Raw genomic sequence first — 22,316 nt, forward strand, 5'->3', positions numbered from 1 at the left:
TTATATCAATATATTAAATATATGTAATGTTTTATACTTAATAATAGTAAAAAATATTATTTATATATGAAAAATATTTTCATAAGAATATATATTAAAATATATTAATTATTATAATTTATGAATAAAAAACTATATATTATTTATTATTATAATATTGTAATTATCTAGGCGGTTTAAAAAGTAATCGTCACGGTCCTATAACGCCTAAACGCCGTCTAGGCGGCTGCCTAGACCGCTTTTTAGAACACTGAACGTTACAGATACACTCGAAAAACATGTATACCGAGGAAAAGAAGAAAAATACCAACTATGGGTCAATCTTTGTCTACTGCTTCGTCGGTTTGGTTCTCGTTGTGGGGGTCGTAAGGTATGCAAAACCTTATTACAACCTTCAAAACCTAATGGAGACAGAAGCAGTAATAGAAGAAGCATTCTTGGGTGTGGAGAAATCACTTCCATGTGCCTCAAGGAGCTCTGTATCTGTTCCTGCCAGGAATCACCAGAAGCTCTCATCAACAGTAAAGGAAGAGACTCGAACTCGTCCCCCAATTTCGTACTGTGTGAAGTTCGAGTCATTTTCCACTATGGCGAACCTGGTCAAAGACAACGGTGACAAGTACGAGTCACGTCCATTCTCAGCCGGTGGATACAATTGGTACGTACACGTTGGTTGGGTGTAGCTTATAATTTCTCTCTTTCATAATGTACTAGGATCGGTCCGAACTACAGGCGGGAAGTTATATTTAAAACTATTTTATTATGTTGAATAGTATTTATCTTTGTGTTTACAAACTAATTTTAAGTTAGAACTTAAAGTTTTGACCTAAAATAGTATTTATCTGATAAGATAATTCTATTTGTAGTAGTTTTATAATGCTGTGATGATTTTATATTAGTAGTTTGATTATGCTGTGATTTGTTTAAAAAGAGAATTATTATTAGAATAGTCGCAACACTTTTGAGAGTTACATATTTAGTTCCCATTAGAAATTCTATAATATAGGTGACAAAATATTATTCCTTCTATATTATTTGCGAAGTGATTTGACACATGTCACTTCTACAATCACTTTCACCGAAAAAATATGACATGGCAAGGTATAATTGATGACATGGCTAATGAAAAATATGACATGACAATTACATTTAATGTCGGTTTCTATTTTTGGTAAACTTTATAGAATATGGAAATAACTCTTAATCATTATAAAATAAATATATTTACATAGGATATTAAATAATGTAATGAGTAAAAATTGTTTTGTAAATTTCGAAATATTATTTAGTTTATTTTTATATTACATTTAATGTCGGTTTTTATTTTTGATAAACTTTACAGAATATGAAAATAACTATTAATCATCATAATATAACATTAAATAATGTTTTATTATATTTTATAAATTTTATAAACAAAAATATTTTATAAAATTTAAAATAGTATTTATTATATTTTTATAACCAAGCAATTTTTATTACTAAAAAGATTTACAAAATTTTATACAATTATTTTTTTCAATATAAACGTAACACAATTTATTTCATATATATATTTATAAATTTTAAATTTTTGAAATCCTATTTAATTTTTTTATACATATAAAAATATCATATCATTTTTAAAGAAAAAATATACATATTGATTTAATATAAATGAACAAAAAGAAATAATGAAAATTTATCAAATATTATAATTTTTAATTATATATTTCTTAAATATAATTGAATAAATCTAAATGTTTATTTTATCTTAATTTTATGTTTGACTAAACTAAAATTTATATTAAACTACTGATAGAAAAAAATATGGAATATTGACATAATTTTTTTTTTTAATATAATTTTTATTCCTGCACATGGTACATGAAAACACCTAGTTTATTGATAAATGCAACGTGCATATATTTCTTGTGTAGCAAACAATGTAAGTACTATTTGAAAACATAAACGGATTGGCTAATAGAGATACAATTAAATATAAGAACTTGAAATCTCAATGGCCTGGAGGCAATGTTGTACAGTAGTAAAACAGTATACTAATTTCCTTTCCTATATCTATATTAATTTGGAAGCCAAAATGATGATTGTGTTATTGAAAGTAAAGAAAAGGCAACTATGTGGCTCATAAGTGGAGCAAAATATCTTAAATATCAACTAAAGAGTTTATGGAATTATTTAAAGGGAAAAAGACTTGAAACAAATTCTAATAGGATTCACGAACTTCACGGTTATAGAAATTATCGAAGCCACAGAAATTATAAAAAGATGGCTTATTCCCAAAATAGCTGCGACAATCAGAGAAATTTAACTCAGCCCAGCTCTGCTTAGCGCTAGGTGCTTCCTCTTCAGCTAACTTCTTTTCTCCAGTGTCACAGTCAGTTGCAGGATCCTGATACATTACATTATCAGAGACAGCTTGGCCATCAACATTCACATTAGCTGTGAAGTTGTTAGTGTTCATTCAGCCGTTCAGGTGAGGATCAGAGTGCCCACAGGAGCATGTGTTTTGCTCCAGCACCGGGCATATCATCTCCAGGGTTGTCATGTCCTCCTTGTGAAAGTGAAAACTCAGTCAAGAATACTTTGCAGAGCAGCTAAACCTATCATCAACATTCCTACTCACGTTTGCGTCAAAATTAGGTAGAGGAGGGAGCTGGTCGCATTCAAAGATGGGAGCTGGTTGCATCAGCTAAGCTCTGATGTTTTCATGGGAAGTTGAATTGGGTGGGAGCGCGAGATGGAAGGTTAATGTGCTTCCAACAATGTCTTTGAGGTATTGGGGAAGTGCTAATTCTTGGATGTCTTGGTCGCCCTCGCCCTCGCCCTGTTTCATGGTTAAATATTAGTTAGCTAAAATAATCCTTCTACCACTGGGAGAAAGGAACAAACAAAATTGTAAAGCAAACCATTAGCTGAGATATGTCTGCTGCCCTGAAATTTGTAAGCTTGGTCATTTCACTGTCAAAAGCTATTATCTTAGCAGTTATACGCATCCAACACATTCATTTGCACACGGTACCTAGGCCAAAAAAAAATATAAGGCAACGGATGATAAGTGTGAGGAGTATATAGTTTGGGTTTGCTGTCAGCACAATTTTTAGCCTACTAAATTACCTTACAACAACCACTGCATTGTCAGCTTGATATGCAGAGCATGTGAAAGCTGAGAATCCACGTTGGAGCTTTCGGTAGCACTTCCAGCATGAAATATAGCTCCACCCATTTCCCGTCTCAATACCATTGACAACAGCTGTGCAAAGGAACTCTACTTCCTGAGAGCTATACAATGCAATCATCTAAAACAACCAAATGATTTGTATTCATTCGTTGACTAAAAAGTGAATAAAAATTTGGTTGTGTAATGCTTCTTTCTCAACAATAATAAAGCATAGAAAAGAAACGAATTCCACTAATTCAATATGACCTATGATACGTGTATACGAATGAATACAAATATATATCAGTTTGAACACTGTTTACATTTTTCTCTGGCTCATAAAAGATCAAGCAATTTTGTGGCAGTTGTATATCTGACTGAGAGTATTGGACACAGCTACAAACAGGTGTGAGCTTATTCAATGATTACAATACCACAAAGGTTTTGAACTTAGCAGCAATATGAGTGAAAGAGTTTAAGAAATATGAAGAGTAACAGAGATAAGTAAGTTACCTCCAACTAACTTTGGGTTAATATTGGTTGCAACTACTACCTTTAGGCTTTGGTTCAACACCAGAGGTTAGCAATTTTTTATCCTGAGAAGCATCAAAACCTTCAAAAACAGTAAGGCAGACAGAGTTCCTAATTTTTAAATTATTAAAATGCATATCATCGTGTGAAAAATAAGTCTCATATTTGTTTAACATAAACACTCAAAGAAGAAGGTGATTTGTGAATTACCTGTCAAGCTTACTGGTAGCCATGAGGCGTCGAGCCGTAGCTTGACATTCCAAGACCATCAGATTTTTCTCCTCCAGCACCTGCCGGAGATCCCTGAGCGGCCCATCGGAAGACGGTAGCTTGACATCCCTGAGGAATATACTGACCCCATCGAAGATAAGGTAATCTGAAGTTATGGAGTCGTTTCGATCTCTCTGGCGGAATGAATTCCATTGATTGAAGAATTATAATGTATTGAGAGTGAGAAACTGATGAATTTTACATATACTTACCTCCTTATTTATAGGTTAAGTTTCTCAACCTTTTAGAACGTCAGGTTTCATTGCGAGTCAGTGAAGGTCGTAAATTAATGGAGTGAATAAGGATGTAAGTGATGCAGATTGAATGAAACCATAGACTGTTGCACTTCTGTACGGTAAGAGGCGGCTAAGGGGCCGAGATTTAGTAAAGTTTCAGCCCAATAAATAAGATCGACTCTTTGTTTTAACGCCGAGTTTCATTGATCAATGACACGTGTCAACGTGAAAAAGTTTGAATTTCTTAGCTGTCATCCTAGCTGGACACTGTGGGAGGGATTGAAACCCTTCTTTATATAAATAGATATAGATATAGATGACGTTTTATTTCAAGAACATATATCAAAACTCTAATTTTCTAAAAAAAATATCACTAAAATTTAATTTAGAATTAATTAATTTGTTTATATATAAAAACAAGAAAAAAAATATTCTTTATATGTTTTTAATAAAGTTAAAGTTATCTACATGTATGAAAATATCTTATATTGTAAAACAACGAAATTCTCATAAAACATGTTAGATACTAGCTGATGGAGTATAAGTTGGGAATTCCATATATATATATGCGTGACATATTAACACAATGCTGTAGATTTCATCAGAATCCAATTTGTACTTGTTTTAACTATATAACTTGACCCGTTTAGCTTAATATGTTATAAGGACGTTCCTCGTCTACCCAAACGAGAACAAGCCAGAGGGCTCTGGTGGATACGTTTCGGTTTACGTAAAAATCGATAACTCAACTCTCATCACCTATCAAAATGAAGTGTATGCGTGGATCAAATTCCTCCTCTACAAAAGCAATACAGACACGTACTATGAGTTCCATGGTACTACTTAATTACCTAGAGAGAGGGTGATAAATAATTGTTCTAAACTTTTATGGTTTCTTAACTAGTTTTGATCGGTTTGCAGCGACTGAGGCGCAGAGATTTCATTTGTTTAAACATGAGTACGGAATGCTCAACTTTCTTAATATTCAGTATATCAAATATCCGGAATATGGATACCTTTTCAACGGCGGACAAAGTGTGTTTGGCGTTGACATCGTGGTTTCTAAACCCTCTGGCACATGGGAAGATGTCTCTTATGAAGAAAATATTCGTGACCCTGTTCTTGATTGGAGACTCACCAACTTTTCTATCCGCGATCAAGTCTCTTACACTTCTGATACGTTTTCATCCGGAGGGAGAGACTGGTAACTCTCTCCACATATATATATATATAGTACGTATTAACTTAGGTGATGTATTATATGTATAAAGTAACTTATGTGATGTATGTGTAGGGTATTGAAAGTGTATCCAAATGGAGTTGGGTCTGCAACGGGTAATTCATTGTCACTATACTTGTTGAGTGCGTCAAACCAGAAGGGTTACGTGAAAGCCAAGTTTAGAGTTATTAACCAGACCCCATCTAACAATGTTGAGAAACAAGGTTAGTGCCTAAAATAAAATACTAAAATAGGCTTATTTGGAAGATGTTAAACTAACTTTTGATTTGTTCCTACAGTGGGGGGATGGCCCAATGCACAAGAAAATGGATGGGGTTTAGACAAACTTATACCTCTCGCAGATATCAAAAATACGTCCACAGGTTTCCTCGTCAAGGATACCATCAAATTTGAAGTCGAGATCCTGGCCTTCTCTAGAGCCGACGCCGTCTCTAACTAAGGCTTAAGATAATCGTGGCTCGTACTTGTGTTGTTTTTTCCTATCATAACAGGAGATACTTGGTAGTAACTCCAAGTAAATTACTATCACTTTGTTTCACTGTTTTTGTTTCCTTCCAATAATAAAGAGTCCGAGCTTTTTGTTTTTCATAACGAATGCGAGAAAATAATACGGAAAACATACAAATACATTGTTAAAGCAAACCACACAACACTTTAACGGCTTTCACCAAATTACTACGGGCAAAATGATATTTTATCATTAGAAATTGCCAAAAATACTATTTTGATAGTACCAGTTTTCATGTTTATACTAATCACTTTTACCACTATTTTTAATGACGGGTTTAGATTTGAAGATTTAAGATTTAGAGTTTAGATTTGATGTTTTATGGTTTAGGGTATATAGATTAGGGTTTAGAGTTGAAGATTTAGGGTTTATAATTGATGTTTTAGGGCTTAGGATTTAGAGTATCGAATTTAGGATATAGAGTTTAGGGTTTAGGGTTTAGAATTGGAAGTTTAAGATTTAGAGTTTGGGGTTAAAATTTTGAAAAGCATATAAAAATAAACATATAAGAATTTTTAACATTTTAATAAATAAAGTATTTTTGAAAATGTGTTTATATTGATGTTAAAGATGAATAATGGTACCTTCAAAGTGGTATTTTTGAAAATTCTCCTTTATCATTGGAGGCGATTTTCATATTTCATAGTATAATCAGTAGGAGTAAAAGAATATAAGATATGTAACAATATTTTGCATCATAAAATCCTCTTTGATATGGAAAAATTCAACTCATGGGAACATGAAATCTTCCTAGAAGAGAATCAGTCCTACACTAGGAAGTGAAAGCATTGCGATGGACAATGGAGAATATGTTTTAACACTCAACATGCCAGAGCTTCGGAATAGACTGCAAGGAGTTGATTGCTATGATCAGGGAATCTCACGCTTGGCCAAGTTTTGCCACAGAATTGGAGAAGATAGAGACGCTACTGATATGCTTTCTGAATTTCAACATTACTTATATCCCTCGAGCACACAAACAGATTTCAGACTTTTTAGCTAAAACATTTAGATCTTTTCATAGGAAGTTACATTTCATTGGTTGTTCTATTCCAGTCTGGTTACCCAGGCTACCCCAAGTTTGAGTAATAATATAGCCGTTTGTCGTAAAAAAAAAAGAAGAAAAGACAGGACCAACACTAACTTCTAAATCAGCTAAATGATATTTTATCATTGGAGGCGATTTTCATATTTCATAGTATAACTGAATATTTTATTTCTTTTAGATAAAATATATTAAATCAACTTGTATAAAATTAATTAAAATTTTTAAATATATTTTGATTTATTGAACATAAAATTAAGATAAATTAAAAAAAATATTTTAAATTATATTTAAAAATAGATATGTATATATTTTCAAAATTACAATCTCAGATAGATATTTTATTTATTTCTCTTAGATAAAATATATTAAATCAACTTGTATAAAATTAATTAAAGTTTTGATATAAAAATTATATAATGATAAAAAAGTAAAATTAAACAGTATTTCTAAAATTGCAGATATATAAGCTAATGATACTACAAATAAAATTATAATTTTATAAAAAACAAAGAAATTTTGAAAATATTTTCTGGTAATAAAATTGTATAATTATAGAAAAAGAAATAACGAAAAGTTTAAAATATTATTGTATTTATATTATTATATTATTTAATATCATATTTTAATAGATTTACTTTAGTGATGATGTATAATTTATCACCATATTTTAAAAACATTACCAAAAATATAAATTAGCATTTAAATTAATCATCCATGTCACATTTAATTATAGGTCATGTCTTTTTTTTTAATACACCATGTCACATTTATTTAGTGAAATTGATTGTAAAAATGACATGTGTCAAAATCACTTTGCAAATCTATAACAATAAAGTTGGGAAATCTGCCTTTTCCCGCTGCCACGTCACCCTGGAGAGAGGGGGCGTTTTGCACCACGTGTCGAGACTATATTAAATTGTGTGTATCACGCGTTGTTATCTCTCGCGCGCGTCTGCACATACTATGCTTTTATTATTGTTTCGGTGTAACTTTATTAATCTCTCACTCTACGAAACCAAAAAATTTTGCTTCCTTTGTATTATTTTATTTGGGCTTTTCGATTTAAGTCCAGGCCCATTGTGGACTTATCTTTTGTTTATGTCCAACCCCAATTTATCATTTGCTGTCTCAGAGAATGTATCTAGGTCACAGCGCCGTCTTTGATATTGTTAAGAAGGCGCCTCCGATGAGAATCTAGAAACGCATGCGGCTATATTTAATAGGTCCTTTAATCCAGGGAGTTAACAACCTTCATCCCACTCTCCCCACTATGTACCATTAATCAGAGCTCAGACCCTTCATCTTCAAGCGGCCAAAGTTCTCCTATAAATTGCCATTGTGTAGTGATGAAGACGGCCATATCAATGGAAACTTCAAGTCTCGACTCTGCTAATTAACATCTCCAACAATGGTTCCTTCACCATGTTTTCTTATTTGGAAGGCGGCCGTTGTTCAACTATGGCGGAGGTCCGTCTTCTTCGCTTTTGGGAGGCTCGAGATATTACTAATGGGTGTCACGTTAGAGCGACTACATACAAAAACAGGACTCTCAGGCTAAGGGTCAGAGAGGCTGATAGGTTTAATGAGAGGTTTGGAATAGGGGAAGTCGAGAGTGGTGGGACTTTGATTCTGTAAGACAACATCAACACTAAGATACAGAGGTAAATTGTTTTTCTTTTGCGTCTTTGAAACCTTTTATTGTTAATGAGTCTACAGTGATATTACCCTTATGGTGTGCAGGATCAGAACATTGAGAGGGGCTGTGTTTTAGAAATGCGTAGAGATGCTCTTGAAACTATATGGGACTTATTGCATGGTGATGCTTCTCTTACGTGATAAAGAAACCATATAATGTTGCTTTGCTATTTCAGATTCTCTTTTGCTTTTTAATGTGTTTTGCAGTAACCTTTTTAAGTTGTTTTCTTGGGGATGTGAAGGATTGAACTTATATATTGTCCAAAAAATAACATAATTTCTATTTTGTGTCCATGTCAATCTGCCTACGTTAGTTTGACTCTGAAACTTGTAAAGCTCGCATGTCTTAAACCGTTTGCGGACTAAACCATTCCATTAATTTTTTTGGTTTTGTTACCGGTGACGTCGTGTTTGTGAACTTGGCATGACTCAGGCATACAAAAGCTTCCTCATATTATAAGTATTTTAATCCTAAACTAGGCAAGGCAATTAAATGTAAAAAGATTCCCAGTCACCAGAAAAAATGTTTTTCTAAATATATGAAATTGCAAGATCTTTTACTCTGTTTTGTACACATGTTAAATCAATAATCACGTCACGTCCCAAAGTCTTATAGAAGAATGACACTTCTTTTAACAGAAACACAATGTTCTCCTGTTCCATAGGTCAATTGAAGAATAATAAAAGGGAGCGAAGAGTCTCTTAATGGAAGACACTGTTCTCCTGTAAAATCTTTCTGTAGGAACTTCAGAAGACGTTGAGTCAACAAAAGGTAACTTCTTATGCGATATCATCTATCTGAACCGATGAATAGTTGTTCTAGAAAGTCTTCTTTTTTTAGTTTCAGGTTCAGTCATGCTTTATATTCCTCCACATAAGACTTAAATGATCTGAACATACCTTCTTCTGTTCCAGATTCTCTTGAAAACTTAAAGAGCAGCAGTGCTAAAGGCAAAGTTATTACATATTCAAAAGATGCCATTTTCAAATGGTTTCTTACGGGGGCAATAAGAAAACGAGACGTTCACTATCTGTTTGGAAAACTACAAGTCTACACCCATGGGAACAGCATATGCTCTCTTATTTGTGGGGACAACTTTCATTTTGTATGCATCGATCAATGGCTTCATAAACCGTCCGGTATTTAAAGAGACTAATTTGTGATTTAAATCTTACTTATCATTTCCCAATCACCATTTGTGGTGTGCAAATATAAAGTCCAAATCATGGGCTACGATAAAAGAGCTGCGAACCTTCACCTTTTTAAATACAAAAGAATGCAACTTTAACAAAAATATTAAATAACTCAACGAATAAAAATATAATGATTTAATTTGGAGATATAAAATAAAAATATTGTACATATACAAACCAGATTTACTGGCAGTTGCCATGAATTTAGAAATGCTTTTTACTGTATATTTTGATTTAAGATAAGATGTGTGTCATTATATTCAAGATGACATGAAACAAAATTAGTTCCTTTCGACACTACAAGATCAAATACATTATAAATAAAAAAGTATATCTATGATAAATTTACAAACTAAAATTGCACAAAAAATCCAGACAATCCGCGCGTAGCGCGGACACACCACTAGTAATGTATATTTGATAGGTCTTGGTATATTAGCCGAGAATTGAAAACCGAAACTGAACCTATGTTCACAAATAAGAAACAGTTTCTATATTTCTGGAATAAAAAAACAAATTAAATTGGAACCAAACAGAGAACTAAATAGATACCCCTAATATCTTTTTTTTTTTTTTTGCCATCTGGAAAATTTTATTAAACAAAGGCAGCCCAAAAAGAGCAAGCCCAAACCGAAACATACAAAGCCCAAAGGCCCAAAACACTAAGCCGAACAGACAGAGAGACAGAAAAACAAATGGGCCGAGAAGCCCAACTAAACCGAATCGGCGCCACCTCCAACACGCGTCCGAGATCTAGGCTCAGTCTCCCACGTGTCCATCAGCACCGCCAAACGAGACACGCGTCTTCGACTTCACCGCAAACCCGAGAAAACGCCGGTGAAGACTTCCGGTCGCCGGTTCCCGTCATCCACTGGATCTAATCGGAGAACCCCGTCTCCGTCAACACGCCGGCGAGAACCCACCTCCAACGACAAATATTGGAGATATAGGGTCCTCCCAGCAATCAACCCGGCTAAAGACCACCGTTACCACAACGGCGCTTCACCGGACCACAACTTTGGCATGCGGCAAATCCGCATCCATCTTCATCAACACCACCCCTTTCACCGGAGAGACTCTTCGAAGAGAATAGAGAGCTCCACCTGAAAGCGGGTCTGTGAGGATACCAGGGAACCACCGAGAGCCGGCCGTCAGCACCAGAGAAGAAGCGGTGACGCCAGAAGCAGAGCCGGACGACCACCATAGGATAAGCGAGTCGCCGGATTCAAAAGTCGGAAAAACCCGAACCGATATTACTACTAAGCTAAAAAAGAAAACTAGAGAAGACTAACGGAAGACCTGGCCGACGGTGGCTATGGTAGCCCACCCCGTCGGCCGGTGACGGAAATCGCGCCGGAGCTTTTCTTTTGTAGAGAGAGGTCGGAGCTTTTTTTCTGATTCTCTCTCTTTACTTATGTTAAAACTTTATCGCCAAGCGTAGAGATACCCCTAATATCTAAAACACATATATGTTTTTTTTACTCCAAATTTCCATTATTAAAATAAAAAACGTTTTTACAAAGTGGAAGTCTTGAAGCCCAACCAGCTAAAACACATATATGTATTACTAGTGGTTTTCCGGCGCTACGCGCCGGGTTCGTATGTTTTATTATTAAATGAATTTACAATTTAATTTATGGTTTAGGTAAAGAAAATATGTTCAAAAATATGAAGATGGATTTATGTTGGAAGAAAATAATACTTTTATAATCCATTTGACAGAGATTAACGACGATATTGTATTACTTTGTTTTGAAGTTATTTAAGTCAAATGTATAATAGCATAAGTAGTTGTGACTGATCGGTTTGATAAAAATAGAATAAAAAGCTGATAGTCATAACAAAATAAATTCATATGATATTTAAACATAAAATAAAGTTGATGTTCGAGAAGGAAAAATGTAAATGCTTGTATGCGTTTTTGTGATTATCTTGTTTGAAGGAATATAATAAATTGTTTTATCCTCTTAGAAGAGTAATAATCTTCGTATACTTTGTCTTTGTCAAAGATGTGGCAATTTGTATGAAGCTTCATTGTGGCCACGTGTACGTATTGGTTAAATACTTTGTTTTCGAAGGGATCCTCAATCCAGTAAGTGAATTCTTAATCATGCTCTAGCATTGATCGGACTTGAATTGACTATTTTCCTAGGATAGCTTATACAAAAGTTCTTTTCAATCTTCAAAATTGCCTCTTCACAATATTAATATACCATAAAGATAGATATCGTTGTCATAGTTTTATATGCGGATTGGTGAAGATGGTTGAGTCCTTTGATAGGAGAAATACTGATTTAACTCTATGATATTTGTGCAACATTGTGTGTAATTTGGTTTGATGAATTTGTGGTAGTTTTGAAAAGTATTTGATGTATTTGATGTTGGTATTTTCGTAAGAACATCGCATTACTGTGATCCATTGGTTGGAGTTCCATGATTTTGTTTCTTACTAATATTTTTAATAAGCTTGAGCTTTGTCAGAAAAAAGAAAGAAAAGGAAAATCTGTAAAATTTATTTTTTACAGTATCTGTATGTACAAATATCGCAAACAAAATCTCTCTTTTTTTTTTGTTCTTCTAAATTTTGTTTATCAAATTTTTTTAACCTTTGTTTATAACATTGTTCATGTAACAACTTTGTTCCTTGCCAATACAAACACTAACATGTGTATGTGTTAAGATGTAGATGCTCAGTAGAATAAATATTTGCTTCGAACCCTCTTCTTGCTCATGATTGGCGCCTCACCACCTCTCTTACAGGTGAACTTGGTGCTTTAGCACTGATGCTTTATCTCCAGTGACATAAGAACAGATTATGATCCCAAATTTGGTCAAAAATATTCAGCTATCATACTGAAAAATAGACCACAAAGTAAGGGGATGATGAAGCCATTACCAGGTTAAATATGTAGACAGAAATATCGCTGGATCCTGTGTGTGGCCTGTGGCTTAAACATTAGAATCTTCATCCAGGTCTACCAAACTCATTGCTATGTGGTGCCATGGCTCGTGTCTCGAGATGAGAAAACGCAGGAATATGAAAAATTCCCAAATAAGCAAAAGCAGTCTCAATGTTTCTTTGTCCACCTTACCTTATACATTTTTATGGTTGACTTGGCGGGAGAAAGACCAATCGCCTCACTCGCTATTATTCTTGTAGCTTGAATGAGATTCCACAGACTGATCCCTTTAGGATACGTTTCATCAAGTAGGCGGAGATTCCATCAATCTTCTTGCAAGGTCTTGTTTGGAAGTCAAGACTCGTCCTAGAGTTGTACTTATCAATAACCTTACATGAAGATTTCTTTACAGTTTTGGTATGCGCACGACTCATCTCTCCCCAATTCTTTTACTTAGCATAACGGATTGGCGAGGAGCTGTATAGAAGATGAAGCGGCAGCAAATGGAAGAGTCTTTGGCTAGTAACAAATCATCAGATTGTTCTTGATCAAACCTCCATAACCAAAGAAGTTGACCTTGATATTTACACTAATCCAATAACAAAGACCATGTTGTAACAATAACAGATACAGAGGTATGATGATCATCCATAAGGTTACATGATTCAAACCCAAAGACTATTGCATTTGCCGCCGCTACATGCTGACTAAGCCACACACAACCTAATGGCAATCATGGGTAACAATTTCAGAGCCAGATATGAAAAATCCACACACTATAGAAAAGGAGAAAAAGAAAGTATATATCTTGTAAGAAGTCTTAAAGCAAATTCAGCGGATGACAACTTCTCATCGGCAGAAAGTATGTAACTGAAAACAAAAAGTTATTGTAGGAAACAATGAAGTTGGAAGAGAGAAAAAATTTAGCTATTAACTTAGTTTTGAGCAGAAAAAGGGTGTATTACGTAATTGTAAGTATACGGATGTCACATTCTTCCTAAAGCAGACAACGTTTCCGGACCAACCATCATATAAAAATGTCAATCGATGAATGTTGTGTGATTATTATATGTTTAACGTCTTTTTAAGATGAATTTTGCAAAGACGTTGTCGAACACTGACAAACGTGCAACTGAAATCAATGTTCAGATTAGTATTAAGCTTTGGTTTAAGGTTGAATATGAGTAAAGTGACCGAAGAAGAAGACGAACCTCAGCGTTAGGAGCACAGCCTCTTGAAGTTCATAAAGGAACGATGAGCTAGATCTCTGTTGGAAGGAGAAATTAAAAACAAATTGCAGAGTAAGATTTACGGTATTCAAATCACAGACAGAGTTTTCAAATAGGAAAAACTAAAAAAAAAAAAAAAATAAAGATTGAGGTAGTCAATAAAGATCATCGTTTGTTTCATATTTTCTTGGGGTCATCAAATTCATCCTCATCGTAGATATAGAATCATATAAGGCCGCTCCTGAAAGTCAAAATCCACACAGAATAAACTATGAAATTTAAAAAAAAAAACTGAGATGGAAAAGAAATCAATCGAGAAGGATATGAAGCGAGATGAGACTTTACAGTTTTAGTTAGAGAAAACGAATCAGCAGGAGCAACCAAAAAAAGAAATTTATCAGAGAAAAAAGCAGTGAGAGAACTCATAGATTTATAGTAGAAGCTTCCGTCGGAGATGTATAGTCGGAGCTTCCTTCCGTTACGCTGGGAGATGAATTTTAGTAATCAAGTTAAAGCTCAGAATAAAGAATATATTAATGCAAACCAGAGACGTAACTGTGAGATGATCGGGAGTCTGCTGCAATTTTTAGACGATTAAAACTCTACATAAATATCAGACCACTGAAGAAGCGACACGTGTCGCAAAATGCCCCAGCCTCCAAAAACGACGTGGACACGTTGAGAAGCCAGAGAAATCTGTTTTATACATATAGATACACCTAACATTATTAACAAATTAAAATTATCAAATATTTTTGAAATGCTACTTATAAAACTGAATACCCAAAAAATAAAATACCAAATACTTTTATCCGTAATATTTAAAATTATCCGAAGTAGCTGAAGAACCGAATTAACCAAATAGTTTAACTTCAAAATATTTATATATATCCGAGTTACCCGATACCTAATCAAAAAAAAAACTGAATACCCTTGATTTTTTTACAAGACCTCTCCGAAATTAGCCCAAAAAAATGAAATTGAAATTTTATCGAATATAAGCAGTACCTGCAAGTGTTACCCAAACCAAACCAAAAATCAAACGGTTCTTATATTTGTATAACCGAAAAAACTGGTAAAAAAAATTGGACTGAACCGAAAAACAATCACCATGCCTACATATTTATCTTATAATATGCTTGGGAGGTTCTTAATGTCAAAATAAACAAATCTTTACACTGTTTTTTATAAAGAACAAGTATGTATGTACTCCATTACACTCCTTTACAAACTCTCAACTATCAAATCATGAACGATTAAAATCAAAAGTTGAAAATGAAGAAAACCAAAACCAGATTCTTGCAAAAGAAAAAAAAAAAGAATTGTGTGAATCAAACAACATATAATTAATCTATTCTCGTTTCTGATGATTCTCTCTTATAAAAGAATCTCTGAGCTTTCATCTATAGCTTCAACCTCCATTGTTCTTGTTGAAAAGTGGAATACTTTCAAGATAAGCCATTTTATCCTTAGTTTCATTCATCAACATCTCCACAACCTCATACATTGTTGGTCTCTTCCCTGGCTCACTCTGAGCACACATAAGCCCTATCAAAACTACCCTTTTCAGCTCCTTCTCCACATACTTCCCATCCAGCCTCTGATCCACAATCTCATCATACTTCTTCTCGTAAACCAGAGGTAAAACCCATTCGGTAATCCCACGTTTTGTTGTTTGGTTTATCCTTTCTACAGGTCTCTTACCAGTAACCAGTTCCAACAACAGAACACCAAAACTATACACATCTCCCGTAGATGATTCTCTACCTGATTCAACACACTCTGGTGAGATATAACCATTGTTGTTAGTTTTAGTAGCTCCATCTTCCTCTAGCATCAGCTTCCCATATCCAAAATCAGTAACACGAGCTTCGAACTCAGAATCTAGCAGCACGTTGCTTGCTCTCACATCTCCATGGACTACTCGAGGTGTTGCATGATGATGTAAGTATCTGTAAATAAAAAAAAACGAATAATCAGTAAGATATATATATACAAACCATCTTGATTTTTGAAGACTTACGCTATAGCCTGAGCAGAGGTTACTGCTATTTTCATCCGCCTGGTCCAGTCAAGAAGCGACTCAGATGAATGAAGATGCGAGACAAAGCTCAGATTTGGCATGTACTCATACACAACGAGCCGTTCTTGTCCTTCCGCACAGTAACCTCTCGCAGTCAACAGATTCTTGTGGCGAATGCCGCCTAGAAGGTTGACTTCCACAGCGAAATTCATCTCTGGTCTGCTGCCACTCCATGCCTTCAATCTCTTCACTGCAATCTATAGAACAAGAACAAATGATGCCACGGCAAGAACAGGCTTCTCTACAGAGCAAGATTAAGGTCATTTCATTACCTGAGATCCATCAGGTAGCTGACCCCAATAGACACTACCAAACCGACCTTCGCCGAGTTTGTTGTCGTAATTGAAACTGTTTGTGGCTGCTTGAAGTTCCTTTTGTGTGAACTCTCTCCATGATGGCTCAGTCTTCACCTCTTTTTCCCTGTGTAAGTTTATGACATCAAAACAAAAACATAAAGATATTAGTTTCTTTGTGTGTTCCCCTTCTCAAACTGAAGCTAATCCAACAGTAGAACACTAAAGAAGAGATTTTGAAACATGAATAGGGACCTAAACTCAAAAAGGAAGAAACTTTCGGAAGAACCCATCAAAGATAAAACCAATACTTACCGATCAAACCCTCTTCCACAACATAAGCAACTAGAAAATCGCATCTTTGAACAAACCCACAAACAAACAAACAAAAAGTCTCTTAGTTTTCGTCAGAGAAGCAAAGGTACCACCGCCTTTATTCCTGGAGAATGTAACAGTAAAGCAAAGGAAACTCCTTTGATACTCAAAACTCCGTTTTTTTTTTATGACCTTTACTTCTTGAAGAAGAGAAACATATAATTTTCTTTTAGAATCAAATCTTCTTGGCTTTGAATTTGGTTCTGTCTAGCTGTCTTAATTTTGAATAAAATATATATACTAGTAGTTTATAGAAAAGGAAGTTAATACGGGTGCGAATGATTGTGCATATCTACATATACTTATGGTTGGTTATCTATATATTATTTTTTATAATATAAAGTAGGTATTGTTTATTTTAAAGTTTTGCTTTTCATGACCTGTTGATGATGAATCATGACAGCTAATCAAATTTCATTAGTCTCCTTGGTGAATATGCAAATAAAAGTTGTCAACAAATCTTTGCAGTTTTTAAACAACTGTAACTAATTACAAGTTTTTATCGTATGTGAAAGATCTTAATATTTATTATATGTGAAGATTTTTAGATACAGGAAGTAAGGGTCCAACAAGTAACTATAGTTGAAGAAAAGAATAGTATGTTCCATAATTCTCCAACGTTCCTTTCTCTGTAAAGAACTATATCATAAATATATTTCATACCAAATCTTATAAGGAACAATTATTCCTTCAATTCTTTTTATAGTTCCTTTAGATTTCTTTCCCAGTAGTTTATATCATTCCTAAAGTGGTCACCAGTTGGATTAGGCCTGACCATTCGGGGTCTCAATCGGATTTCGGCTTTATCCAATCGAATTTCGGTTTTTCGGGTTTATCAAAACAACTCCATTTGGATTATATGAAAGTTCGGTTCGCAATCGGATCGGGTTTTATCGGGTTCGGGTCGAGACTAGTAAATTTTCAAAGACCTGGTGTAATCCGATGTACTTTCGGATTCAGATCCCAATCAGTTCTTCGGTTCAAAAGTACCTGATTTGTACCTATTTTGTAATCAAAACATAAGTAACATTGATTTTTCGGTTTTAAAAAATTTGATTTGTACATATTTTGTAACCAAAACATAAGTAAAATCGATTAAAAATAAGAAAGGAACATCAATCGTGATCATTCAAAAACAAACGAAAGGTAAACATATCTATTGATAGAAACGAAAACCAATTCTCATGAAATGAGAAACATTATTCAATTGGAAATAAAACCAAAACTAAAAAACTCCAAACTTCGGCCGGCACCTTCAACCATCAACCTTAATGAATTAAAACCATCAACCTTCATGTAATAGATAATTATTTTATATGTTCAATATATCTTAATAGATTGTGGATACAAATTTAGAATTAGATCATTTTTGGTACACGATTTTTTTGGGGTTTTGAATGTTTCAAGTTCTATCGGATATCCATTTAGATTCGGGTTCGGTTCGGATAATACCCATAGCCCGAAATACCATAAAACAAGACCCATTCGATATTTATATTGGGTTCGAATCAGTTCGGATCCATTTTTATCGGATTGAATTTTCGGATTCAGTTTATTTACCCAGTCTTAAGTTGGATCATAATTTTGTTGAGTTAAGGGCTGATATAGATATCCAAAAACTTAAAGGTATTTGGATATTTTTTAAACGCTGGATAATGATGATATTCCAAACTACGAGAATATTATGAACGACTCTACAGCCAACAATTCTACCTGCCTTATGAGGATTCACGTCTGACTGCATCACCGGAGTTGTCTTATCAGATTCACGCTTGATGGTACTCCTTGTGTTATGATGCAGATCTCTTGTAAACCTTATCTCCATTAATTTGCATAGTTCCGCTTTCACTGAGATTCGAAACTTAAACCTCTTATTTTAAAAGTATTAACTAGATTTTGACCCGCGCTTACAAAGCGCGGGATTATTTTTGTTGACATATTTATTATCCTATTTATTTGTTCACTAATATGTTTGTATGCATTTGGTTTTCGGTTTGGTTCTAATTTGTATTTTTTTTTGTTTTCAGATTCATTCCAGTTTGATTTCCATTTCTCGATTCAAGAAATATAAGAATAGTTTGGTTATTTATGAATTTAGATTTGATTTTGGTTTGGTTAACTTAGTTTTCGGTTTGGTTCGAATAACAACGTTAAGAACCCGTTAAAATTTTGAGTTCAATTCGACTATGGTCCGGTTCTTGTTTTTAGATAATTTAGAGTAATTGGGGTAAAAATGATCGAATTTTTGAAAAAATAACGGATAATTCATATAAATATAGATATTTTAGCTAAAGAGTAATCGAGTGATTCTATTCTAGCAGAAAATTAAAATAATTTTAAATATTTTGGATAAAAAATAGTATGAAAATTCATCTTTTGGGTAGAAATATAAGAATTGTTCGGTTATTTATGAATTTGTATTTGATTTTGGTTTGGTTAATTTGGTTTCCGGTTTGGTTTGAAAAACCATTAAAATTTCGAGTTCAATTCGACTATGGCCCGATTTGGATAACTTAGAGTAATTAGGGTAAAATGATGTTTTTTTGAAATTTCAGAAAAAAATAATGGATAAGTCGGATAAATTTAGATACTTTGGATAAAAAATATTCGGGTGATTCTATTTTAGCATAAAATTAAAAATAATTTCAAATATTTTGGATAGAAATAGTAGGGAAATCCGTTTTTGCGTAGTTCAGTTTGTAGATAGTATTTTAGAATATTTTATCATTTTAAAATTAAATATAATAAATATTTTAAAAATATATAGACTGTATTTTGAATATTTGGATATCCATTTGGTTTTTAGTTTGGTTTTGATTTGGTTGCAGTTTTTATATCCCAGGATATAGGACATGTTTAGATATTATAAATATTAATCCGGTGTTGATTTTATTTTATTTTTATTTGGAAAATACTATTACTAAGAACATAATAATAAACTAAATTTATTTTAAATGTTTGGTAAATATTATATCATATAATAGATACTTTAACTAAAAAAATATTCAGGTGATTCTATTCTAGCAGAAATTAAAAATAATTTCAAAAATTTTGAATAAAAATAGTAGGGAAATCCTTTTTTTGTGTAGTTCAGTTTATAGATAGTAGTTTTAGAGTATTTTATCATTTTAAAATTAAATTTTATCATTTGAAAAATATATAAACTTTATTTTGTTTATTTGGATATCCATTTGGTTTTTATTTTGGTTTTAATTTGGTTTTAGTTTTTATGTCCCCAAGATATAGGAATTGTTTAGATATTTATAAATATTAATCCGGTGTTGATTTTATTTTTTTAATTTGGAAAGTACTATTACTAAGAACATAATAATAAATTAAATTTATTTTGAATGTTTGGTAAATATTATATCAAATAAGTATACTATTATAGTAATATTATTATACTTATAGAAATATGTACTCAGTTATTCATTTAATTAGGATTACATATTGAGAATAATTGATATATTCTGAGGTGGACAGTAAATACAAAAAATTAACATATTATAACTTACCATATATTTTCGATTGTAAATAAGGTGGGTCTGCAATTTATTTTTATATATCAGCTATTTATTTGGTTGTTATAACTAATTTATATAACTTATTAATTAAAATTAAATGATTATGGCACTCTTGTAAATAGTTTAAAAATCAAGGGATGTCTGAAATATATCTGCTGTTTTAATTGTATTGATGAACTCTTAATCAAACTAGTAGACCAAAAGGGCTTTCACAAGGTATCTGGATTTGGATTCGAAATAAACTTTTAGTCAAACCACTAGACCAAAGGTCACAAGGTATCTGGATTTGGATTCGAAATCATCAGATCTGTAGATTTAGTCCATATTTGGGTTCGTGCCTTCTGAATATCTGAAATTTGAATATATGTCTAGATATCATATTACATGCGGGTAAATGGATACAAATTCACAAAAATGATTTTTAAAAAATATGTTTAAAATATTAAAATTCTAAATATAATACATAAATTAAAATTTTATAAAAACTTTATAAATAAATAGATGTATATAATATTACAAAATAAATATAATATTATAAAACTATTTTTTTTTAGGCCAGAGACAGAACAAGTACAAGTAAGCAGCTCGGATCAAGTTCAAAAGAAGAAGATGCTCCTAATGATCAAGTCGAAAGCCAAATCCCCCACCTAAGTCCTTAAGAAGAAGAAGTTGTTTCTAAACTGACTTTGCTCAGTACTTGAAAACTTTTTTTTTTTGGTTATATGTGTGGGTTGGAGAAATCTTTGTCATGATAATATATTCATGTGGCTTTTAATTGAACTACTTTTTTTCAACTCAGCTTAGTGGATGCATTACATAATTTATCTTCTACTGGTTCTTTTTACAAGATAGAACGGTGCTTCCGGAGGATTTAGGACACTATATTAGGTTGCTGAGAAGGCTGGACCGAATACCTCATATTTAGTTACCTATCCAATCAATCTCTCCAAGATTCACAAGAATTTCAATATTTTATTTCCCATCACATCTTTGTAATTGGAAGCAAGAATTTGGAAACTAACAATAAGAAGTTCTGTTATGAGATGAAATCTTCAGTTAGTTTCAGAAAGAATCTCACGGTGGCATTGGTTGGGCTAGTTTCTGTTCTTCTTGTTTCCTCCATCACTGTCGTTACCATTAAACAACATAGGAGAGACATGTATGACTTTGAATTTGGAACAACAAAGGCTTTAACCTTTTACAAACTCTGCTCAACTTAGTTCTGACTTTGGTGTTTGCTTGTGTTTAGACATGGCTATCAAGAAAATGATTGCAACACTAGCGGGTAAGAGTTCCTGAGAACCGCTTTTCTGAATCAAGTTACTAGAGATTGTCTTGTAAGTAAATGTTTTGGTTAAACGTAGTCCTGCATCAGAGGGATCATTTTGTTATATCAGCTGCTCCCAGGTGGTCCTGCAAATAGGGCTCGAGTTTCACCTGGCGATGTTATCTTTTGGGATTTATAATACAACCACAACCACAGAAACTCTCACCTCAAATTCATCGAAAGACTCCCAGTTGTCTCATGATAGAAACTTCAACTTTTGCTATCCACAGGTTAGATAAAGGAGTGATTGTGTATATTTGCGATAGCCGAGGTGATACTGATGGAAGCAATGCTATAGCAACCTCTGAGCCTCTTTCCCTTCTGGTATGATGTATCTCCTTGCATGACGTAAATGTCATGGGATCATTAGCACTCACTCAAAACAAAACAATCTTCTTCCTTTTTTCTTTCAGGTACACAAAGGCACAGCAAGTGCCAGTGAGATACTGGCTGGCGCCTTGAAAGATAACAAACGTGCTCTGGTTCAGAGAGAACCGACTTATGGAAAAGGGTAAACTAAAAGGGTGATCTTGATTCATCTTCTTCTCCTACAGTCAGTGTGGTTCGGATATAGACAAGGTCTGGAGTTGTTTTTTTCTTTTAATCTTAGCTTATAAAGGTTTCTTTTGGCCCAAGTTTGAACATATATATATACGGGATTGCTTTAAGCCCAATTTACGGGCATATATATATATGTATATAT

At 33.3% G+C, this 22,316-nt stretch overlaps 2 protein-coding genes and 3 long non-coding RNA genes across 16 annotated transcripts; 2 read left to right on the forward strand and 3 right to left on the reverse strand.

The window, feature by feature from the left end:
- Window positions 1–278: 278 nt before the first annotated feature.
- On the forward strand, window positions 279–5,876 carry LOC108849545 (uncharacterized). Its single transcript, XM_018623106.1, has 5 exons — window positions 279–658; window positions 4,864–5,033; window positions 5,119–5,401; window positions 5,492–5,640; window positions 5,716–5,876. Exons 1-5 carry the CDS (start codon window positions 279–281, stop codon window positions 5,874–5,876), a joined length of 1,143 nt encoding a protein of 380 aa, XP_018478608.1.
- On the reverse strand, window positions 2,154–4,317 carry LOC108833603 (uncharacterized). Of its 7 annotated transcripts, none has more exons than XR_008935728.1 (6): window positions 4,174–4,317; window positions 3,902–4,030; window positions 3,674–3,773; window positions 3,118–3,282; window positions 2,910–3,022; window positions 2,154–2,827 (listed from the first exon to the last, which is right to left on the reverse strand). It is a non-coding gene; the product is annotated as an uncharacterized LOC108833603 (long non-coding RNA). The 7 variants fall into 7 exon arrangements; XR_001946749.2 differs by having other exon boundaries at window positions 3,902–4,042; XR_001946760.2 differs by having other exon boundaries at window positions 3,674–3,756; window positions 3,902–4,095; window positions 4,174–4,293.
- Window positions 5,877–8,016: 2,140 nt separating the features above from the next.
- Window positions 8,017–8,980, forward strand: LOC108858909 (uncharacterized). The gene is made up of 2 exons (XR_001950417.2): window positions 8,017–8,654; window positions 8,734–8,980. It is a non-coding gene; the product is annotated as an uncharacterized LOC108858909 (long non-coding RNA).
- A 3,389-nt stretch (window positions 8,981–12,369) lies between these two features.
- Window positions 12,370–14,592, reverse strand: LOC108805061 (uncharacterized). 6 transcript variants are annotated; one of them, XR_008935735.1, is made up of 6 exons: window positions 14,434–14,592; window positions 13,994–14,252; window positions 13,748–13,914; window positions 12,975–13,652; window positions 12,779–12,895; window positions 12,370–12,674 (listed from the first exon to the last, which is right to left on the reverse strand). It is a non-coding gene; the product is annotated as an uncharacterized LOC108805061 (long non-coding RNA). The 6 variants fall into 6 exon arrangements; XR_001942533.2 differs by having other exon boundaries at window positions 12,370–12,668; window positions 14,357–14,592; XR_001942411.2 differs by having other exon boundaries at window positions 14,357–14,592.
- Window positions 14,593–15,150: 558 nt separating this feature from the next.
- LOC108851713 (PTI1-like tyrosine-protein kinase At3g15890) lies at window positions 15,151–16,991 on the reverse strand. The gene is given in 5 exon segments (XM_018625175.2): window positions 15,151–15,424; window positions 15,426–15,963; window positions 16,035–16,291; window positions 16,367–16,514; window positions 16,703–16,991. Coding segments are annotated over 5 exon segments (1,023 nt in total). The 5' UTR covers window positions 16,747–16,991; the 3' UTR covers window positions 15,151–15,388.
- Between the last annotated feature and the right edge of the window lie 5,325 nt (window positions 16,992–22,316).

Source organism: Raphanus sativus, chromosome 1 (assembly GCF_000801105.2).
Source record: "Raphanus sativus cultivar WK10039 chromosome 1, ASM80110v3, whole genome shotgun sequence".
NCBI lineage: Eukaryota > Viridiplantae > Streptophyta > Magnoliopsida > Brassicales > Brassicaceae > Raphanus > Raphanus sativus.

Bases quoted from the DNA above. Each gene is read 5' to 3' on its own strand.
- LOC108849545 (XM_018623106.1), top strand. From the start codon at position 279: ATGTATACCGAGGAAAAGAAGAAAAATACCAACTATGGGTCAATCTTT. The intron at 5,034-5,118 runs GTACTACTTAAT...ATCGGTTTGCAG, and splicing joins CACGTACTATGAGTTCCATG to CGACTGAGGCGCAGAGATTT. The intron at 5,402-5,491 runs GTAACTCTCTCC...ATGTATGTGTAG, and splicing joins TCATCCGGAGGGAGAGACTG to GGTATTGAAAGTGTATCCAA.